The sequence below is a fragment of the Littorina saxatilis genome, linkage group LG1 (assembly GCF_037325665.1).
Source record: "Littorina saxatilis isolate snail1 linkage group LG1, US_GU_Lsax_2.0, whole genome shotgun sequence".
NCBI classification, from domain to species: domain Eukaryota; kingdom Metazoa; phylum Mollusca; class Gastropoda; order Littorinimorpha; family Littorinidae; genus Littorina; species Littorina saxatilis.
In genome coordinates this window covers 72,436,157-72,454,624 of record NC_090245.1, presented here as the reverse complement: position 1 = coordinate 72,454,624, position 18,468 = coordinate 72,436,157, and the positions used below count along the sequence as shown (strand labels likewise).

The 18,468-nt window shown below is 43.4% G+C and overlaps 1 protein-coding gene across 1 annotated transcript in view; it reads right to left on the bottom strand.

The window, feature by feature from the left end:
* Positions 1–376: 376 nt before the first annotated feature.
* The window catches only part of LOC138947156 (potassium voltage-gated channel protein Shaw-like), an 18,454-nt gene continuing 362 nt past the window's right edge, over positions 377–18,468 (bottom strand). Inside the window, exons 2-7 of the mRNA XM_070318626.1 lie at positions 16,438–16,659; positions 13,562–14,059; positions 12,239–12,400; positions 10,882–11,204; positions 8,636–8,867; positions 377–6,395 (exon numbers count right to left, since the gene is read on the bottom strand). Of these exons, the coding sequence (XP_070174727.1) occupies positions 6,207–6,395; positions 8,636–8,867; positions 10,882–11,204; positions 12,239–12,400; positions 13,562–14,059; positions 16,438–16,659 (1,626 nt within the window). The 3' untranslated portion in view covers positions 377–6,206. The remainder of the gene's footprint in view (positions 6,396–8,635; positions 8,868–10,881; positions 11,205–12,238; positions 12,401–13,561; positions 14,060–16,437; positions 16,660–18,468) is intronic.

The window sequence follows — 18,468 nt, the reverse complement described above, 5'->3', positions numbered from 1 at the left end:
AGAACACAACGTAAAATCACGATGCTAATCAATTTAGTCAAACCGATACCCTTATTTTCTGTTTGTCTGTCTGTCTGTCTACCTGTGTGTCTTTCTGTCTGTCTGTTTTTATGTCTGTCTGTCTGTCTACCTGTGTGTCTTTCTGTCTGTCTGTTTTTATGTCTGTCTGTCTGTCTGTCTGTCTGTCTGTCTTTCTGTCTGTTTGTCTGTCTATGTCTGTTTGTCTGTCTCTGTCTGTCTGTCTGTCTGTGTCTGTCTGTCTGTCTGTCTATCTGTCTGTCTGTCTGTCTGACTGTGTGTCTGTCTGTCTGTCTGTCTACCTGTGTGTCTTTCTGTCTGTCTGTCTACCTGTGTGTCTTTGTGTCTGTTTGTCTGTCTGTTTGTCTGTCTGTTTGTCTGCCTCTGTCCGTCTATTTGTCTGTCTGTCTGTCTGTCTGTCTGTCTCTCTGTCTCTCTCTCTCTCTAATTTTGTTCTTGCATATATCTAGAAACTGCAATGCAAAGGTCAAACTATGTTTGCTTTGCTACAAATTACATGAAAGCAACGATACAAATTCTTGAGCAATGTTAATTAAAGTCCTGATGTTGAGCGAAGTCTTAAATGCATGTTTGAAAATATAGAAAAGGTCACTCAAATCAAACGCAATCCGCTTTAACGAACACTTTTGAAGTAATTTGCTATAAAAGCTTAGCAAATAAGGTCAACAGGAAAGCTTGTTTACCATAATAATTACTAAATTAACATGCACTCACGCGTTCACCACACTTCAAACTATATACATAATGACTAAAGCCATTAAAAAAGCAAATATTGCAGTTTGAAGCACATAGGCAGCTGACGTTATTTTCACGAAACAACACTAACGGTGCAAAATACAAGTAAAATGGTACAACATTACATAGTGCCGCTTACAGCAAAGCCCCACGTTTTGGACGGAATATTTAACAAGTCGCGTGAACATGGTGAAGCGTGATGAAAACATTCAGCCAATCTGTCAAGACTGGAACTGCAACTTGTTAGTCAGGCAAGTGAGTTAGCGTATGAAAGAAACGACATCAAGTCGCAAAATGTTCACGTCGATAGTCTGTACAACAATAAAAGCATGAAAAGAAAGTCACAGAAAATATCTTATGACGCAATGCAAAACGGTTCCTTCCGTTGACGGCAACTCAAATAGCTTTGTATGAATTTAGTTAAACGTTTGCACATTAATGTTTGAAAGGGAATAGACGGATTATTTCGAACTCATCGCATTTATTATGAGTTATCAAAATATCTATTTGTTACAACAAAATCCAACTCGGCACAAGAAACAGTCAGCATGTTGATTATTGGAATGACTCCAAGTGGAGTGATGATCTTATCCCATGCAAACACCTGGACAGATCTGAGACAGTTGTCAGAACAGTTTTCACGACAAGAACTACATCTTTTTATCACATTTGTATATACAGGAGAGAGTCAACACAGAATCAATTTTTGTTTGGGCTGAATAGACCTTTTCGGTATCTGAGCAGCTCTCGCGAGACACGCTCTTTGTTATGCTTTGAACATCGCGAGAACTTCGAACCTTGGCTTGTGCAGCTCGCACGAGATCGCTGTACCGCATGCTTTTCTATGCTCTGTTGTTTGCGAGAGATTACGAGAGCTTGGAATACCGATAGGGTCTATTGCAAGAAGCGAAACTGGGTGTCACCCAAATGGATTGTACGCAGACGCGGGTTCGGATTAGTTGAAATTGAGATTTGCTGTGATTTCAACCAATCAGACCGCGCAGTTTGTTCCCACCTAGTTGGGTGGCACCCAGTTTTGCTTCGTGCACCTCGGCCCTGGTGCCTAGGAATCAGGCAGTCTTTTTCAAACATTGAAGCAACCATATCACAGTAGCGTATTCATTTAACTCATGAACAATACAATGCAAGTGCAAAGAATGAATAGTATATTATCACAATATGCGTGGACATGTCAAGAACAAGTTGAACGCCATTTTGATTTGTCAACGAGAGAATGTTATCACTGTAGATTATAAACAACGCAGGGCAGATATATACCAGATATCCACCAACAAAAATATCCAGTATACGATGAACTGATCTGTCTCTGACTAGCTGGGTCGAACGGTAACATTCAGTTCTTAAGCAGTTTTGTCACTCTCTTTTAAAATAACCATATTAATTACACGATACAGATTGTCCAAGTCAGACCTTTACTGTCCCCCAGCCATTACTGAAGAAATTCATATGTCTGCTTAATGGATCTACCGACTTCACAGAATCTCCTATATACAACAACCGAAGTTCTAACTTACAGCCCGAATAAGGCTCAACATTCACGACATTGTTTTTCTGCCAATCTTACTGAATAACGGTTATTCAAAATTCCTTCTGAAATAGTGTAGTAGAGAGATTGACGCTAAGCGAACACATGTCTGTGTTATTTTCTTGTGCCACACTTTTGTGTTGATCGGGGATTAGGAAATCGTTTTCAGTCAATTGATTTATGAACGAATACTATCAAGTTGATTGAATGTGCATCAAGAGTGGTACGTGCATTGGCAGCATGCTAGAACAGCTTAGAGTTGTGTCAACCATCACACGTTTTCCCGATAAGTCACAACAAGAAAAACGCAATAGTTTTCTGTAAGCTTACTGTGCACCTAACCAGCCGGCATAGGAACATCGCTTAGGCGTTAGTCCCTGTGGAGCTATATACCACGACCATTGTCTTTCATCCTATTTTGTAGCGTTGGCATTTAGCCAGGACGGAAACAAATTCCAATCATGCGCGACCGCTCAATGCTCGCATTCATCATCCTCATTTCCGTCTATTCACCACAACAAATCGAGAACGTTTTTGTTGCTGAAAGGGAAAGCTGAATCATTCAGCGTATAAGCTGTGTGCGTTTTCTCTGAGCTAAAGGACCGTTGGTAACTGATTTCATGGATTTTCGCTTTTGATCACTGAGATTTGAAGGCTTTTATGACTTTGTAGATCATGCTGTGCTTACAACAAAAGGGTCCCGAAATGGGTTTCTTCTGATTTAATCATTTGGTTATGTATGACGTGTTTGAATGTACACTGGACGGGACAGATGACAGGTTAAAAGAAACGACCTAAATGTTCTCTGAAGACCAGCTATTCAAAACAATCAAAACCACCAATCCCTTCTTTTGATACAGAATGTAAATGTCGCCCTCTATGCTTTTAACAGACCAATGTCCACGCTGTTTTAAGCGATGTTTGTGTTCCGCAATGCACTACCAATTTGATTTTTAAGTTTTTGGATATAGAGTGTTATATTTACTTGAATCAAAAAGCTGTGTGAACTTAAATGGAAGAATTATACTTGAGGTTTCGTACCGTTCTGTACATTTTCGCGTCACTCTCAGTGAAGTCATGTAGCTCTGAAAAACTCTTTAATTATTAATTCACCTGGGCAATACTTCTATCTGCGAAATTGAAGCAGTTCACATGAGGGGTTAACTGCTAAGATAAATGGGCTTATCCATCCACAATCATCCCTACTTTGCGACAAACCCGACGGGGACAAATCGCTATATTGCATGTGCTGCTTATGACACAATGGTGTACAAAGACAAATCGATAAAAACTCTTCACAAAACTGCAATCATTCCATGACGGAAAATGGTATTGATACCTGTCATGAAACAAACAGATACAAAAAATATACACACAAAAAGCCACGCACGCGAGTTCAAATAAAACGTATGAATGAACAAAACTGAGTCTGGTTAACAGTGCTAGCCAAACTCTTGCTTTGCAACAAGAAAAATAGAAATCAGTTAACAGTCCCCGTTCTTGTCCCGTAAACAATTATACCGAGACGTTTCCATTTCCGGATGGAATTGAATGGTACGACAGGAAAACCCGTGCGGGGTGTCTCTGCAGACAAACTCTTGCGACAGTTGTTAATAACAACTCTGACAGCACAGCTCTGTACGGGTTTTCCTCCCACGATGTCTCCCACGGAGGTAAGTAGTACTTGCCTAAACTTTCTGCTGTGTCAAACCGCACACACTTTCACAGATATATCGTCAGCACGTGACATCAACCATCGGAATGCCAGGTAAGAAACAGCTAGTGACCAATTGTACAGGTCCGTTTTTACATTTAGTCAAGTTTTGACTAAATATTTTAACGTAGAGGGGGGAATCAAGACGAGGGTGTGGTGTATGTGTGTGTGTGTGTGTGTGTGTGTGTGTGTGTGTGTGTGTGTGTGTGTGTGTGTGTGTGTGTGTGTGTTTGTCTGTGCGTGTGTGTGTGTAGAGCGATTCAGACTAAACTACTGGACCAATCTTTGTGAAATTTTACATGAGAGTTCCTGGGAATGATATCCCCGGACGTTTTTTTTTATTTTTTTCGATAAATGTCTTCGATGACGTCATATCCGGCTTTTTGTAAAAGTTGAGGCGGCACTGTCACACCCTCATTTTTCAATCAAATTGATTGAAATTTTGGCCAAGCAATCTTCGACGAAGGCCGGACTTCGGTATTGCATTTCAGCTTGGTGGCTTAAAAATTAATTAATGACTTTGGTCATTAAAAATCTGAAAATTGTAAAAAATAAAAATTTGATAAAACGATCCAAATTTACGTTCATCTTATTCTTTATCATGTTCTGATTCCAAAAACGTATAAATATGTTATATTTGGATTAAAAACAAGCTCTGAAAATTAAATATATAAAAATTATGATCAAAATTAAATTTCCGAAATCGATTTAAAAACAATTTCATCTTATTCCTTGTCGGTTCCTGATTCCAAAAACATATAGATATGATATGTTTGGATTAAAAACACGCTCAGAAACTTAAAACGAAGAGAGGTACAGTAAAGCGTGCTATGAAGCACAGCGCAACCGCAACCGCGCCAAACAGGCTCGTCACTTTCACTGCCTTTTGCACTAGCGGCGGACTACGTTCAGTTTCATTCTGTGAGTTCCACAGCTTGACTAAATGTAGTAATTTCGCCTTACGCGACTTGTTTTTAATGATGTTACGCAGCTGTTACATATCCCAATAGATGTCATGTGTTTCAGGTGCTTTTTCTATTTCAAGTTAATTCATCTTCTGTCTGAGGTAGCGGTATAATCTCTTAGTTTCTGTCTCGGCAGATGTGAAGACCGCTTGCACAAAATTACATTAAATGGCTAAAATAAAACTTGGCTCTGATATTGCAAGAACTAGTCTGCAATATGCAGATAGGTTGAGCTCACTCTGTTCTGTCAGACATGACCATCTCAGTCGTCAGATTGCCTGCGTGTGTTCGAGGCTGCTTCCTTTCTTGTGTGTTTTTTTCCTACCAAGAAGCTGAAATATACGAGCTTTCACACAAAGCATTGTTCTTCTGAGATTGACCCCCCGCAGGTGCCAGGTTCGTCTGACCGTTGAAATGACATATTCTCCACATCTTGCAACAGATTCCTAATCAATTCTACCCCACGTGCTTTTCCCTTGTCGTTCTGATCTGAACGACAAAACGCGGTCTACGGCCAAGACATGGAGTCAGCTCTACAGTTTCTTCTTGTGTTATTGTGCTTTAACACCGATGACGTGTGTCGTTCTGTGACTTTTTTTCCACGAGAGATAGTCTTTGATTGGCAGTTGTCCCACGGTTTCTAGCTGCGCTCTGGCGTTTTAGTTTGACAAAACAAGCGTTTTGAGCAACCGCTGCCACCAGTGATGGTCTGTGAATAATAATGGTGATGGCGTTCCTCAGTTTCTTGCCAATGTAATCTGCCAATGTATTCTTAGATCGACAACGCAAGAGCTTCTGAAAAAAAGATCTCTGAATCGTAATGATGCTACGTGTGCTTGCCGTTTCTCGTATTCGTTCCGTTTAAGTCTGCTCTGACGTTTCTAGGTTGAAAACGCAAGAGCTTCTGAAAAAACGATCTCTGAATTGCAATGATGCTACGTTTGCTGACCCTTTTTCGGTTTCTTTCCGTTTAAGTCTTGTCTGGCGTTTCTAGGTTGACAACGCAAGAACGTCTGAGAGATGGTATCTGAACTGTCGTGGTGCTACGTTTTCTTGCCGTTTCAATCTGCTCTGGCGCTTCTGGGTTGACAATGCAAGAACGTCTGAGAGATGGCATTTGGACTGTCGGCGTTTCTAGGTTGACCTTGCAAGAATCTCTCAATGCGAAACCGCTGCCACCAGAGACGGCCTGTGTTGGGGGTAGGCGTCACTGTTTCTTGCCACCCGGCTGTACCGTCTTGACGTCGACGATGTGAGGAGGTCTTGGCGTGGTTCTGGCCCTCACCTCGTCCCTCCGCTGGTTTATCAGCTCCAGTTGCCGTCGTCTGTCTTCCCGCTTCTTCTCCTCAAAGTCTTGCAGCTCGTGGAGTAACTGCTCTGTTTCTAGCATCTGGGGCTGTGAGAGAGAGAGAGAAGAAAGATTAGTAGCCTACAATTTCAGGAAAAGAACGTTAGGGGGAGAAAGAGAGGTTGAGACTGACTGACTGACTGACTGACAGACAGACAGACTGACTGACTGACTGACAGACAGACAGACAGACTGACTGACTGACTGACTGACTGACTGACTGACTGACTGACTGACTGACTGACTGACTGACTGACTGACTTATTCTGACTGACTGACTGACTGACTGACTGACTGACTGACTGACTGACAGACAGACTGACTGACTGGTAGACTGACTGCTTGACTGACTGACTGACTGACTGACTGACTGACTGACAGACTGACTGACTGACTGACTGACTGACTCACTGACTGATTGACTGACTCACTGACTGACTGACTGACTGACTGACAGACAGACTGACTGACTGGTAGACTGACTGGTTGACTGACTGACTAATCTCTATGATACAAGGTGAACAGTTTGAAGGCACAATGCGTTATCTTACAACCTGTCTTACACACACAAAAAACATTTAACATAGGCAGAAAAAAAACACAAACAAGAAGAACAAACAACAACCGCTGAACACAATCACTCAGAGAGAGAGAGAGAGAGAGAGAGAGAGAGAGAGAGAGAGAGAGAGAGAGAGAGAGAGAGAGAGAGAGAGAGAGAGAGAGAGAGAGAGAGAGAGAGAGATGGAGAGAGAGAGAGATGGAGAGAGAGAGAGTGAGGGAGAGAGATGGAGAGAGTGAGACAGAGAGAGAGAGAGATCCCATATGCGAGATGTGTGTGTGTGTGTGAGGGGAGAGGGGTAGAATAAAACAGACAGAGAGCCAGCCAACCAGCCAGCCAGCCAGCCAGCCAGCCAGAGAGTGTTAGAGAGAGAACAGGGTAAGGGATCGGAGGGACTACGACAGAGAGAAGAAGAGAGATAGAATTGAATTGAACCTTTTTTTTGAGGGTGACAGAATAAGCAATGCAAACATGCTCTTTTTTTATCGCCCATTGAGGATAACTCAATAACACGAACAAATAGAAGTTAAGTTAACTACAGTACAATTTAAATAATTAACATGTCCAACAATCAAAAAGACATTTCAAGATCCACCAGAGGCGGAATGAGAGAGTGATATAGAAGTATCTGGGGTCAACGCGAAATAGAGGACAGCTAGTACATCGATGCAAACGCGTCAACTCGGACGGTAACAACGTCATACCCCATATCTCATCCAAAAACCATCACTTTTCCTGTCACACATATTATAGAACGCTTATCACACTCCTACGTCATACATAATTTCATTAATAACAGAGTGCTGTTAACTTCAATATCAATAACTTCTCTCCCTCTCAGCACGTCGCAAAAATAAAAAATCCAACCAATTTTTTTTTCGACCATGCGCAAAACTGATTGTCAATTATGTAAGCATTGCTATATTTGATACTTGCTTGCGTGAAGCTGTCAGCGCGAGCTCTGAAAAACGATTCTACTTTGATCTAATATTCACAAAGTGGGTGGGAATTAGCGAAGCACAAGTACGTCATTGCTATAATTGAATCGTTAATGTTTGAAGTTGTTATCGAGACCTCTGGCCAACCAGTTTTAAGCACACCCCAAAATCAGATTGCGTGGCTACGCTGTTTGTAGCTTTGCTCTTTGTGGTGTCCTTAATTGCCAAGTACACTCAGTGGACATAAAAGGCCTACTATAAATAGTACGCAAAGGCACACGCGAAGCCTCACGCATTTTGACGTGCATGCGCAAGGATGGACCTGTTATAAAACATGGGTACAAGTTCACACGTCACGCACTTGTTCAAGCACAAGAATCAACGCGAACTCCCTCTCTTCTTTTCAACCCAAATCCACTCATTCCACACGCCACGCACAACACCACCATGCCTCACTCCATGAAAAAGCCGGTGGGTGTTTTAAATAATTATGTTAAAAGAAGCCAGAACCAAGATGGCACAACCATTATGTATGCAATTACAGAAGGGTGCTTCACTTTGACGTATATGCTACTTGCTGGTGGTGGTGGTGAGGGAGGGAGGGGGGGGTAGGGGTGGGGGAGGAGGAGCAAAAGCATCGACATTTAACAAAACAGCACATGTTTCGAGCAAAGAATCCCCCCCCCCACACACACACACACACACACACACACCAGCAACAATTGTCTATTCTAGTTCTTGTTCTGTATATTGCAAACTCCATTCGTTCAGACAGTCATTCATGTTCTTACCGTTTTGGAATCGATCTCGAAGCCCGTATCGGGTGTCCCTGGAATTTCGAGCTCCGGGACGATTTCTGACACGGTCTGTATTCTTGAGGATACACCGCCTCCTCCAGAGCTTCTTCCGTCTATATCCACCTCGGTCATTTTTAAGGGGGGCTTCCCTCTGTGAACACCGCCATGTTTCGGTGAACCTTGCGGGGAACCAAGGCATGCGTCTATGCCTGAGTCTTTTGAGCTTCTGGAAGATGTAAATGTAAAATATTATGATGTGTGTGTGTGTGTGTGTGTGTGTGTGTGTGTGTGTGTGTGCTACCGTGCTTGTGTTAGTGTGTGTGTTTGTGTGCGTGCGTGTGTGCGTGCGTGTGTACGTGTGTGTGTGTGTGTGTGTGTGTGCGTGCGTACGTGTGTGTGTGCGTGCGTGTGTGTGTGTGTGTGTGTGTGTGTGTGTGTGTGTGTGTGTGTGTGTGTGTGTGTGTGTGTGTGTGTATGTGTGTGTCGTTTGTTGTCGGCGACGGTGTCGCCGTAACATTTCTTAATATCGGCGTCAGTAACCTGTTTTTCTTGGTAGTCTACGTGCGATCAACATTCGAGCGTCACATAACACCTTACATGTACACTGAGAATGAGGTGAACAACATAACAGTCCATTCACATCGTACGACTAGAATTACCGGTCGGGCATACAGTCAATAATGCCACTGTGGTTTACAGTGAGGTAGGTCGGGGGTTGGGAACGGTGTCCGACATAAGCTCGAACGACAAAAGCTCAAACGACAAAATCTCGATCGACAAATGCTCGAATGGACAAATGCTCGACGCGACAAAAGCTCGACGCGACATATGCTCGAACGACAAATGCTCGAATGGACAAATGCTCGACGCGACAAAAGCTAGACGCGACATATGCTCGAACGACAAATGCTCAAATGGACAAATGCTCGACGCGACATATGCTCAACGACAGAAGCTCGACCGGACTGTAGAATGATGCTGTCAAAACTACTTTGATAACGTCATATCTGAAAACAAACAAACAAACAAACAAACAAACTCACAGCAAGCAAACAAACAGTCGTCCATCTGCCCGTGCCGCTTACCTGAACCGTTCCTGATAAACAGTCAATCCCGGGCCAGATCAAAATAATAACATTGACAAATCTAAACCCCGACACGATCATTTGTCGTTCGAGATTTTGTCGTTCGAGCCTTTGTCGTTCGAGCTTATGTCATGTACCCGTTGGGAAGGAGTTTGAGGCACGACTACAGAATAAATATATATATATATATATCGTTTTTGTCTGTGCACTTAAAAGACCGCTGGGTCGATATATGTTTGAACGTAACGTTTTGTTTTGCCAGTAATTAAACGTTCCAACAATTTACTTTTCTTGTTTTTGGATTCTACTCAGTATATAACTTTTCTATTCGTTATTTTTGTCCTTCTTTTACCTGGGATGTCCTTTTTTTTATTTTCCTTTGTATCTGTCTGCGTATTCATCGTTCTACCCGCCTTTTTATTTGTGTTTCTCTTTCTGTCTGACGATCTACCTTCTTCTGTCTACCTGCGTTCTTGTCCATCAATCTCTGTAGATCCATCTACTAATCAATAAATCGATTCCTCTGTCCTCCCAGCCAACGAATCTCTTTCTATGTATGTGTCTGTCTGTCTGACTGCCTGTCTTTTACTGTGAGGGCAAATATTTATTTCTGCAAAAAGGATCACCGTTACTGCCCCGACACCAAATCGAGCGTCATAGTAAACACCACTCTTGTCGTCTTCGTAGTCCTCCTCCTCCTCCTCCTCCTTCTCCTCCTCGTCATCATCATTATCATCGTCGTCGTCGTCATCATCATCATCGTCGTCGTCGTCGTCGTCATCATCATCATCATCATCATCATCATCATCATCATCATCAGCCTCCTCCTCCTCCTCCTCCTCATCATCCTCATCATCATCCTCATCCTCCTCATCATCATCATCATCATCATCATCATCATCATCGTACTCACCATCGTACTCACCATCATCATCATGATTATCATCATCATCATCAGCAGCAGCAGCAGCAGCAGCTGCAGCAGCATCACCACCACCGTAACCACCATCTTCATTCTCATCCTCATCCTCATCCTCATCATCCTCATCATCATCATCATCATCATCATCATCATCATCCTCATCATCATCATCATCATCATCAACATGAGCGGCATCATGAAAACCAACAGCACGCAGTGTTTCACACTCTCACCTGGACGTTGTTGTCCGGGGGCTCTTCATGTCCTCCAGCTTGTTGAAATTCTCATCCTCGTCGTCCTTAGTGGTGTTATTTTTCCTCCTGTGTTGAACGTTGATGGCCAGTCTTTTGATGAATTCTGTGGCTTTCTGGTTCTTCATGATCAGCTTCTGTTGAAGTTCTCGCTTCTTTTGAGGCGGAAGTTGGTTCCGAGACTGCGCATGCGCGTAGTAGAGTGTGAAGTTGTTGACGACGATGGGAACGGTGAAGGCCACAGTGAGAACGCCGCACAGCACGCACATGAACCCGATGATGTAGCCTCCTTCTGTGACGGGTACCTGCAGTCATGGGGGATAAAAACACAATAGCATCAGTCGAAAATAAAAACTTGAGACAACAGACAGCAAGAGGACACAGCAGTAACCAGATTAGTACTTTCTCTATCAATATTTCGGCAGTGACATTCCGTACTTTCATCATACCATCCTGAATACCATCCTGAATACCATCCTGAATACCATCCTGAATACCATCCTGAATAAGGCAGTTTGTCGCTGCCGAAATATTGATAAAGAAAGACCTAACCTGGTTACTGCTGTACGTGTCTTCTTTTTGTTTAAACAACAGACAGCTTATATATTTACTTGAGAAAAAAAATGTTTGTAATCCACACTGTAATAAAGTTGAGGTTATGCGGTATTGACAACCATTATAAGACAACAGGTTATTTATTGTTGATCGTCTCTTCAGCAGGTATATGCAAATCGAGACCAATAAGACAACAGACATGTTATGCATATATAATTATATACAAGGTATTATCTAGTAACCATCAGCGTTAAGATAATGTAACGTTATAAAATATGTGAACGTACCATAATTATGCGAAACAAACACATGATATAATTCAGTCAAAATTAATGCAAATTGGATACAGTTTTTAAAGCGCCGCAGACCAAAACATTCGTTTTAAGAGCAAAAGCACAAAGTACCTGTTTATAGTAATGTTGCTATAGTAGTGCGATCAATAGTAGTGGTAATAGTAGTAGTAGTAGTAGTAGTAGTAGTAGTAGTAGTAGTAGTAGTAGTAGTAGTAGTAGTAGTAGTAGTAGTAATGGTAATGGTAATGGTAGAAGTAGTAGTAGTAGTAGAAGTAGTAGTAGTAGTAGTAGTAGTAGTAGTAGTAGTAGTAGTAGTAGTAGTAGTAGTAGTAGTAGTAGTAGTAGTAGTAGTAGTAGTAGTAGTAGTAGTAGCAGTAGTAGCAGTAGCAGTAGTGGTGGTAGTAGTTGTGGTTGAAGTTGTAGCAAGAGGACTAGGAGAAGGAGGACAATGAAAAAAGAAACAGCAGCTGAAGTGGTAAAACAACACTCACCTTGTCGCCATAACCAACGGTTGTCATGGTGACGATGGCCCACCAGAAGCCGACAGGGATGCTGGTGAAGGTCTCTCTCTCCACGTAGTAGATGACGCTGGCAAAGATGAGAACTCCCGAGAAGAGGAACACCACCATCAGCAGCAGCTCCTTCGTGCTCACCTGAACACACAGTAGAAAGATTAAGTGAGATGACGAGGGAGAAGGGAAAGGAGGAGAAGGAAGGGGAGGTATCCGGCTCGTAGCCCACTTGGAGTTACGTCGCTCGTTTCAAACTCTTCAGTTATGAAGGGATGAGGTGGGGGAGCAAAAAGTGGATAAAACGGATGACGACGACGGATGATGATGATGATGATGATGATGATGATGATGATGATGGTGATGATGATGATGATGATGATGATGAGGAGGAGGAGGAGGAGGAGGAGGAGGAGGAGGAGGAGGAGGAGGAGGAGGAAGAGGAGGAGGAGGAGCAGCAGCAGCATCAGCAGCAGGAGGTGATCTAAACAAATTCGATAACATACGCAAAAATGAAGCATCTTCCTTCACTTGAAAATGCACGCTGAAAATGAAAAAATGCACGCTGAAAATGAAATTTGCTTTTATTTGCCATAACGTACATTAGAGAATACTCGCACATCAAAGAGCACGGCCAAACGTTGGCATTATTGCGATATGTCGCGTTCTTCTTGTGAAAACATCATTCATCTTCGAGCACAGGTTTCAGCCAAGAAAGAACAACGGGCAGATTTTCCTGACCTATTATATTGTGTTATCCTTTTATTTGGTTCTCTGGTGCGGCATCTAGTTAAATTGAGATTAGGAACAGAAATACGAGAATAGAGACTTGCCCGTAAATGATGTTTAAAAAGACTTTATTACATTTGCTCTGTGTCAATGTCCTCGTTATAATAAATTCGATTGACATTTTCGATCCTACCTTCTGTGAGATTTTAGCTCAAAAGCGCACTTCAGGGAATATCCTATTATATATATATGTGTGTTCCTGACGCACGACAAATTCTCAAATGATTTTGCTTTTTTTTTGCGGACTAACATAATATGAAATTGAAATTTTCAACAAATGTATGGTAAGAAGATTATGTTTGTTTGTTTGTTTGTTTCATTGGTTTTTTTGTTTGTTTGTTTGCTTTTTTTGTTTTTGTTTGTTCCTTTGTTAGTTTCTTTGCTTGTTTCTTTGTTTTCTGATAGCACGTTGCTAGCTGGAGAATGCTTAAAAGGAATATAAGCTTCCAGATTCTGCTCATCGCGCAAACTACGATTAAAACCCCCAGATAATCAATAGTCACAAACAGCCCTTACCTTTATGGTGTAGACGAGGATCTTAAAAGCCGTGTAGTGCTTCATCAGCTTGAAGATCCTCAGCACCCTGATGACTCGCAGAGCCAGCATAGACCTCAGGATGTTCCCCGCCGTGTCTAGAGGACTGACGGTCTTGATGATGATGGAGGTGAAGTGAGGCACCAAGCACAGAATGTCGATGATATTGAGAGGCTGCTTGAAGAACTCTAGCTTGCTGGGCGCAAAGTAGATCCGCACCAGGAACTCCAGGGTGAAGAAGGCAGCACACAGGTAGTCCAGGTAGGTCATGGCCGTGTGTGGCTGGGAGTTGTTGATGTAATCAGGGTCGCCTTTGGTTATCTTGCAGGAGCAATGTCCCGTGCTTATGTAGCCGCCGCTGACCTGGGTCTCAGATGTGTTGTTGTAGCCATCGTTCGGCACACGGAACCACGTGTGAGTCTCCAGCACGAACACGGCGATGGACAGCAACACGAAGAACATGGACACGATGGCGTACGCCTGTGGATAGAAAAAATGCCGTGCATTGTTTCAGTTGAGCCTGTCCTTAAAACTGGGCGAAGTCGACTACACAAAGTATACTTCGCGAAGCTGGCCGCACAAAGCTAAGCACTGAGATCTCGGTAAGCGGTAAAAAGACTTCGGGTACAATAATTAAGGAACGCCTTATGATCGCACCGTATGGCTATTTGACTAGTCAGGACTGATTCTATGTGACCCTCTAAATGTTATAGGACACGAAATATATTGCTTTAGGCTAGTCGGTTCTTGCAAATAGCAATCCCTCTCCATCTCTCTCAAACACTCCCTCTCGTACCACCACCCCCCCCCATCCACACATCCACACACGCACGCGCACACACACGTACAAATATATACACACACACACACACGCGCGCGCGCGCGCGCGCACACACACACATACACCCACACACGCACGCACACACGCGCGCACACACACACACACGCACGCACGCGCGCACACACACACACACACACACACACACACACACACACACACAGAGTCACGAACGCACGCATGTTCGCATGAAGGCAATCACTATCTCGCGCTATCAGAGTTCTTATCGTGGTATTTGTAATAGAAATAACCGGTAAACGCACCCGCAATATCAAGCACAGTTCCCACTCCTGAAGGGTAAAGTTCATCGCAATCGAAGAAAATGTTGACTTAAATCTTAAAGGTGATTTGGTCAGCTTAAACTGTAACCTTATCTCTCAGGGCTACTGTTGACACTTTATCTAAGAACCGAAAGCTTGATCACCGGGGCTAAATGACTGGTTGGGATAATGGGTGTGTGGCTGGTAGGCTGGTCGGTTGATATGTTGAGTAGGTAGTTCTTGATGGGTTGTTTGATGGAAAGGATTGATGCTTGATTGTTTACGTGGTTGGCTGCCTCAGTCGTTTTCATTCATTACAAGGATGGCTGGGAAGTAGGGGGTTTGGTTTTGAAAGAGCGAGATGTTTCTATCACTGAAGGCATTGACTGGTCCAAACAACTCTTACCAACACTAACTGAAACTTACCCTTGCCCCGCAACCCTAACTGAAACTTACCCTTGCCCCGCAACACTAACTGAAACTTACCCTTGCCCCGCAACACTAACTGAAACTTACCCCTGCCCCTCAACACTAACTGAAACTTACCCTTGCCCCGCAACACTAACTGAAACTTACACTTGCACCGCAACACTAACTGAAACTTACCCTTGCCCCGCAACACTAACTGAAACTTACCCCTGCCCCGCAACACTAACTGAAACTTACCCCTGCCCCGCAACACTAACTGAAACTTACCCCTTCCCCGCAACACTAACTGAAACTTACCCCTGCCCTGCAACACTAACTGAAACTTACCCCTGCCCCGCAACACTAACTGAAACTTACCCCTGCCCCCAACACTAACTGAAACTTACCCTTGCCCCGCAACACTAACTGAAACTTACCCTTGCCCCGCAACACTAACTGAAACTTACCCTTGCCCCGCAACACTAACTGAAACTTACACTTACCCCGCAACACTAACTGAAACTTACACTTGCACCGCAACACTAACTGAAACTTACCCTTGCCCCGCAACACTAACTGAAACTTACACTTACCCCGCAACACTAACTGAAACTTACCCTTGCCCCGCAACACTAACTGAAACTTACCCTTGCCCCGCAACACTAACTGAAACTTACCCTTGCCCCGCAACACTAACTGAAACTTACACTTACCCCGCAACACTAACTGAAACTTACCCTTGCCCCGCATCACTAACTGAAACTTACCCTTGCCCCGCAACACTAACTGAAACTTACCCTTGCCCCGCAACACTAACTGAAACTTACCCCTGCCCCGCAACACTAACTGAAACTTACCCCTGCCCCGCAACACTAACTGAAACTTACCCCTTCCCCGCAACACTAACTGAAACTTACCCCTGCCCTGCAACACTAACTGAAACTTACCCCTGCCCCGCAACACTAACTGAAACTTACCCCTGCCCCCAACACTAACTGAAACTTACCCCTGCCCCGCAACACTAACTGAAACTTATCCTTGCCCCGCAACACTAACTGAAACTTACCCCTTCCCCGCAACACTAACTGAAACTTACCCCTGCCCCGCAACACTAACTGAAACTTACCCTTGCCCCGCAACACTAACTGAAACTTACCCTTGCCCCGCAACACTAACTGAAACTGACCCTTGCCCCGCAACACTAACTGAAACTTACCCTTGCCCCTCTTGAGGAGCAAACGTCACTGACTCAGGTCCAGCCCCGAGGACGAGTCTTCCAGATAGATGCTCCTATTGAACCTGGTGCTGTAACACTAACATGCTCTAACCACTGTACCATCACTACCACTCACTTTGGCTCCTCTGGTGGAGGACGGGTCTTCCAGAAAGATCCACATGTTCCTCTTGAACTTGGTGAAGGCTGAGGGCGGATTGTTGACATTGTCGTCCTCTAGATGAAAGGTGAAGTTGTCATCCAGGGCTGTGAGCGTCTCCTTGTTTTCTTTGAATTTGCAGTAGTGGCCCCAACAGCACGGCTCGATGTCAAGCTCTGTTAGACCCCAGTAGTCCAGTTCCTGTTGAAACAGGGAAAATTACAGTGTAAGATACACGGAGTAAAAGGTAAATGTGTCTCCTGAGGTTGGTACACAGCTAGAAGAGAATTAAGACACGCAGGGCAAACAGGGTAACAGGTGGTAGTTGTCTAAACTTAATGGCTTCTTAAACAGTAGTGGCCCCAACAGCACGGCTCTATGTCCAGCTATGTTAGGCCCCAGTAGTCCAGTTTTTTGTTTTGTTTGTTTGCTTAACGCCCAGCCGACCACGAAGGGCCATATCAGGGCGATGCTGCTTTGACATATAACGTGCGCCACACACAAGACAGAAGTCGCAGCACAGGCTTCATGTCTCAACCAGTCACATTATTCTGACACTGGACCAAGCAGTCCTAGCACTAACCCCATAATGCCAGACGCCAGGCGGAGCAGCCACTAGATTGCCAATTTTAAAGTCTTAGGTATGACCCGGCCGGGGTTCGAACCCACGACCTCCCGATCACGGGGCGGACGCCTTACCACTAGGCCAACCGTGCCGGTCAGTAGTCCAGTTCCTGTTGGAGTAAATAAAAATACAATGTAAGATACACGAAGTAAAAGGTTAATTTGTTCTCTGGCTTCGTGACACAGCTAGAAGAGAATTAAGACACGCAGGGCAAACAGAGTAAAAGGTTGCAGTTGTCTGAACTTAATGGCGCCTTAAACAGTATTGACCCTAACATCACGGCTCTATGTCTAACTGTGTTGGGACCCAGTAGTGTAGTTTCTGTTGAAACAGAGAACATTAGAATGTAAGATACACGAAGTACAAAGTACATTTGTCTTCTGAGGTTGAGACACAGCTAGATTTGAATTAAGTCACCCATGGCAAAAAGAATGAAAGGTTGTTGTTGTTGTTGTTGTTGTTGTTGTTGTTGTTGTTGTTGTTGTTGTTGTTGTTGTTTAAAACGAGTTTCTCCTTAAAGATAAGTGGCCCCAACAGTAATGTCCATCTCTGTTAGGTCTCAGTAGTCCAGTTCCTGCGGAAGTATTGAGAAATAATAATGTAAGACAAAGAGCAAATTCATAAGAGTGACCTCAGGCCCGTCTTCGTGGGGTTGATGCTTAATTTCTTTTTTTTGAATTTACGGTTTAGTGACCCCCCCCCCCCCCTTTCTTGTTCGACTCTATGGAAAAATAGAACGTAGGCTATAGTGATTCAATACCCCAAAACCATTTGATAAAATTAGTTTTGAATAATGTGAATTGCATCCAAACTAGAAACAAAGCATGTATTTAAAAGAAAAAAAGTGTTCCCTTATTATCAAGGGTTTCCGGGAGCATTGACTTTGCACAGGGTTCAGGGAAGCTTATACGTTCAAATACTTTTGAGTCTAAAATGAGAGTATAGTTCTAATAGGTTCCAATCGTTTCTGCGGACACAAAACCAGCACAGCGTAGGAAAAGATCATTAATGCAGTTAGGGTTGTTTGTTGTCCTTGAATGTACGGTTGTACCCCAAACAGTCTCTATGTCTCTATGTCTATTTAGGCTGGTCCCTATAGTGGCCTAGCTATCACAAAGGGATACCACAGTCAAATATGATATTAAAGGGCACAACTAAGGAATGAAAGATTCATTTCCTTGCATTTAGCATTCAGTAGTTGGCAGAACGGGAGAATGCGTTGCTGTAAGTTTATTGTTACGTTTATTTGTTGTTAGGATGTACTACATGCATTTGATGTTTAAATAGAATGTTTTTATTCATAGTTAATATGTAAAGCGCGGAGAACACAGTTTACCGTGGTTCGCGCTATATAATCTCTCCTTATTATTATATTATTATTATTA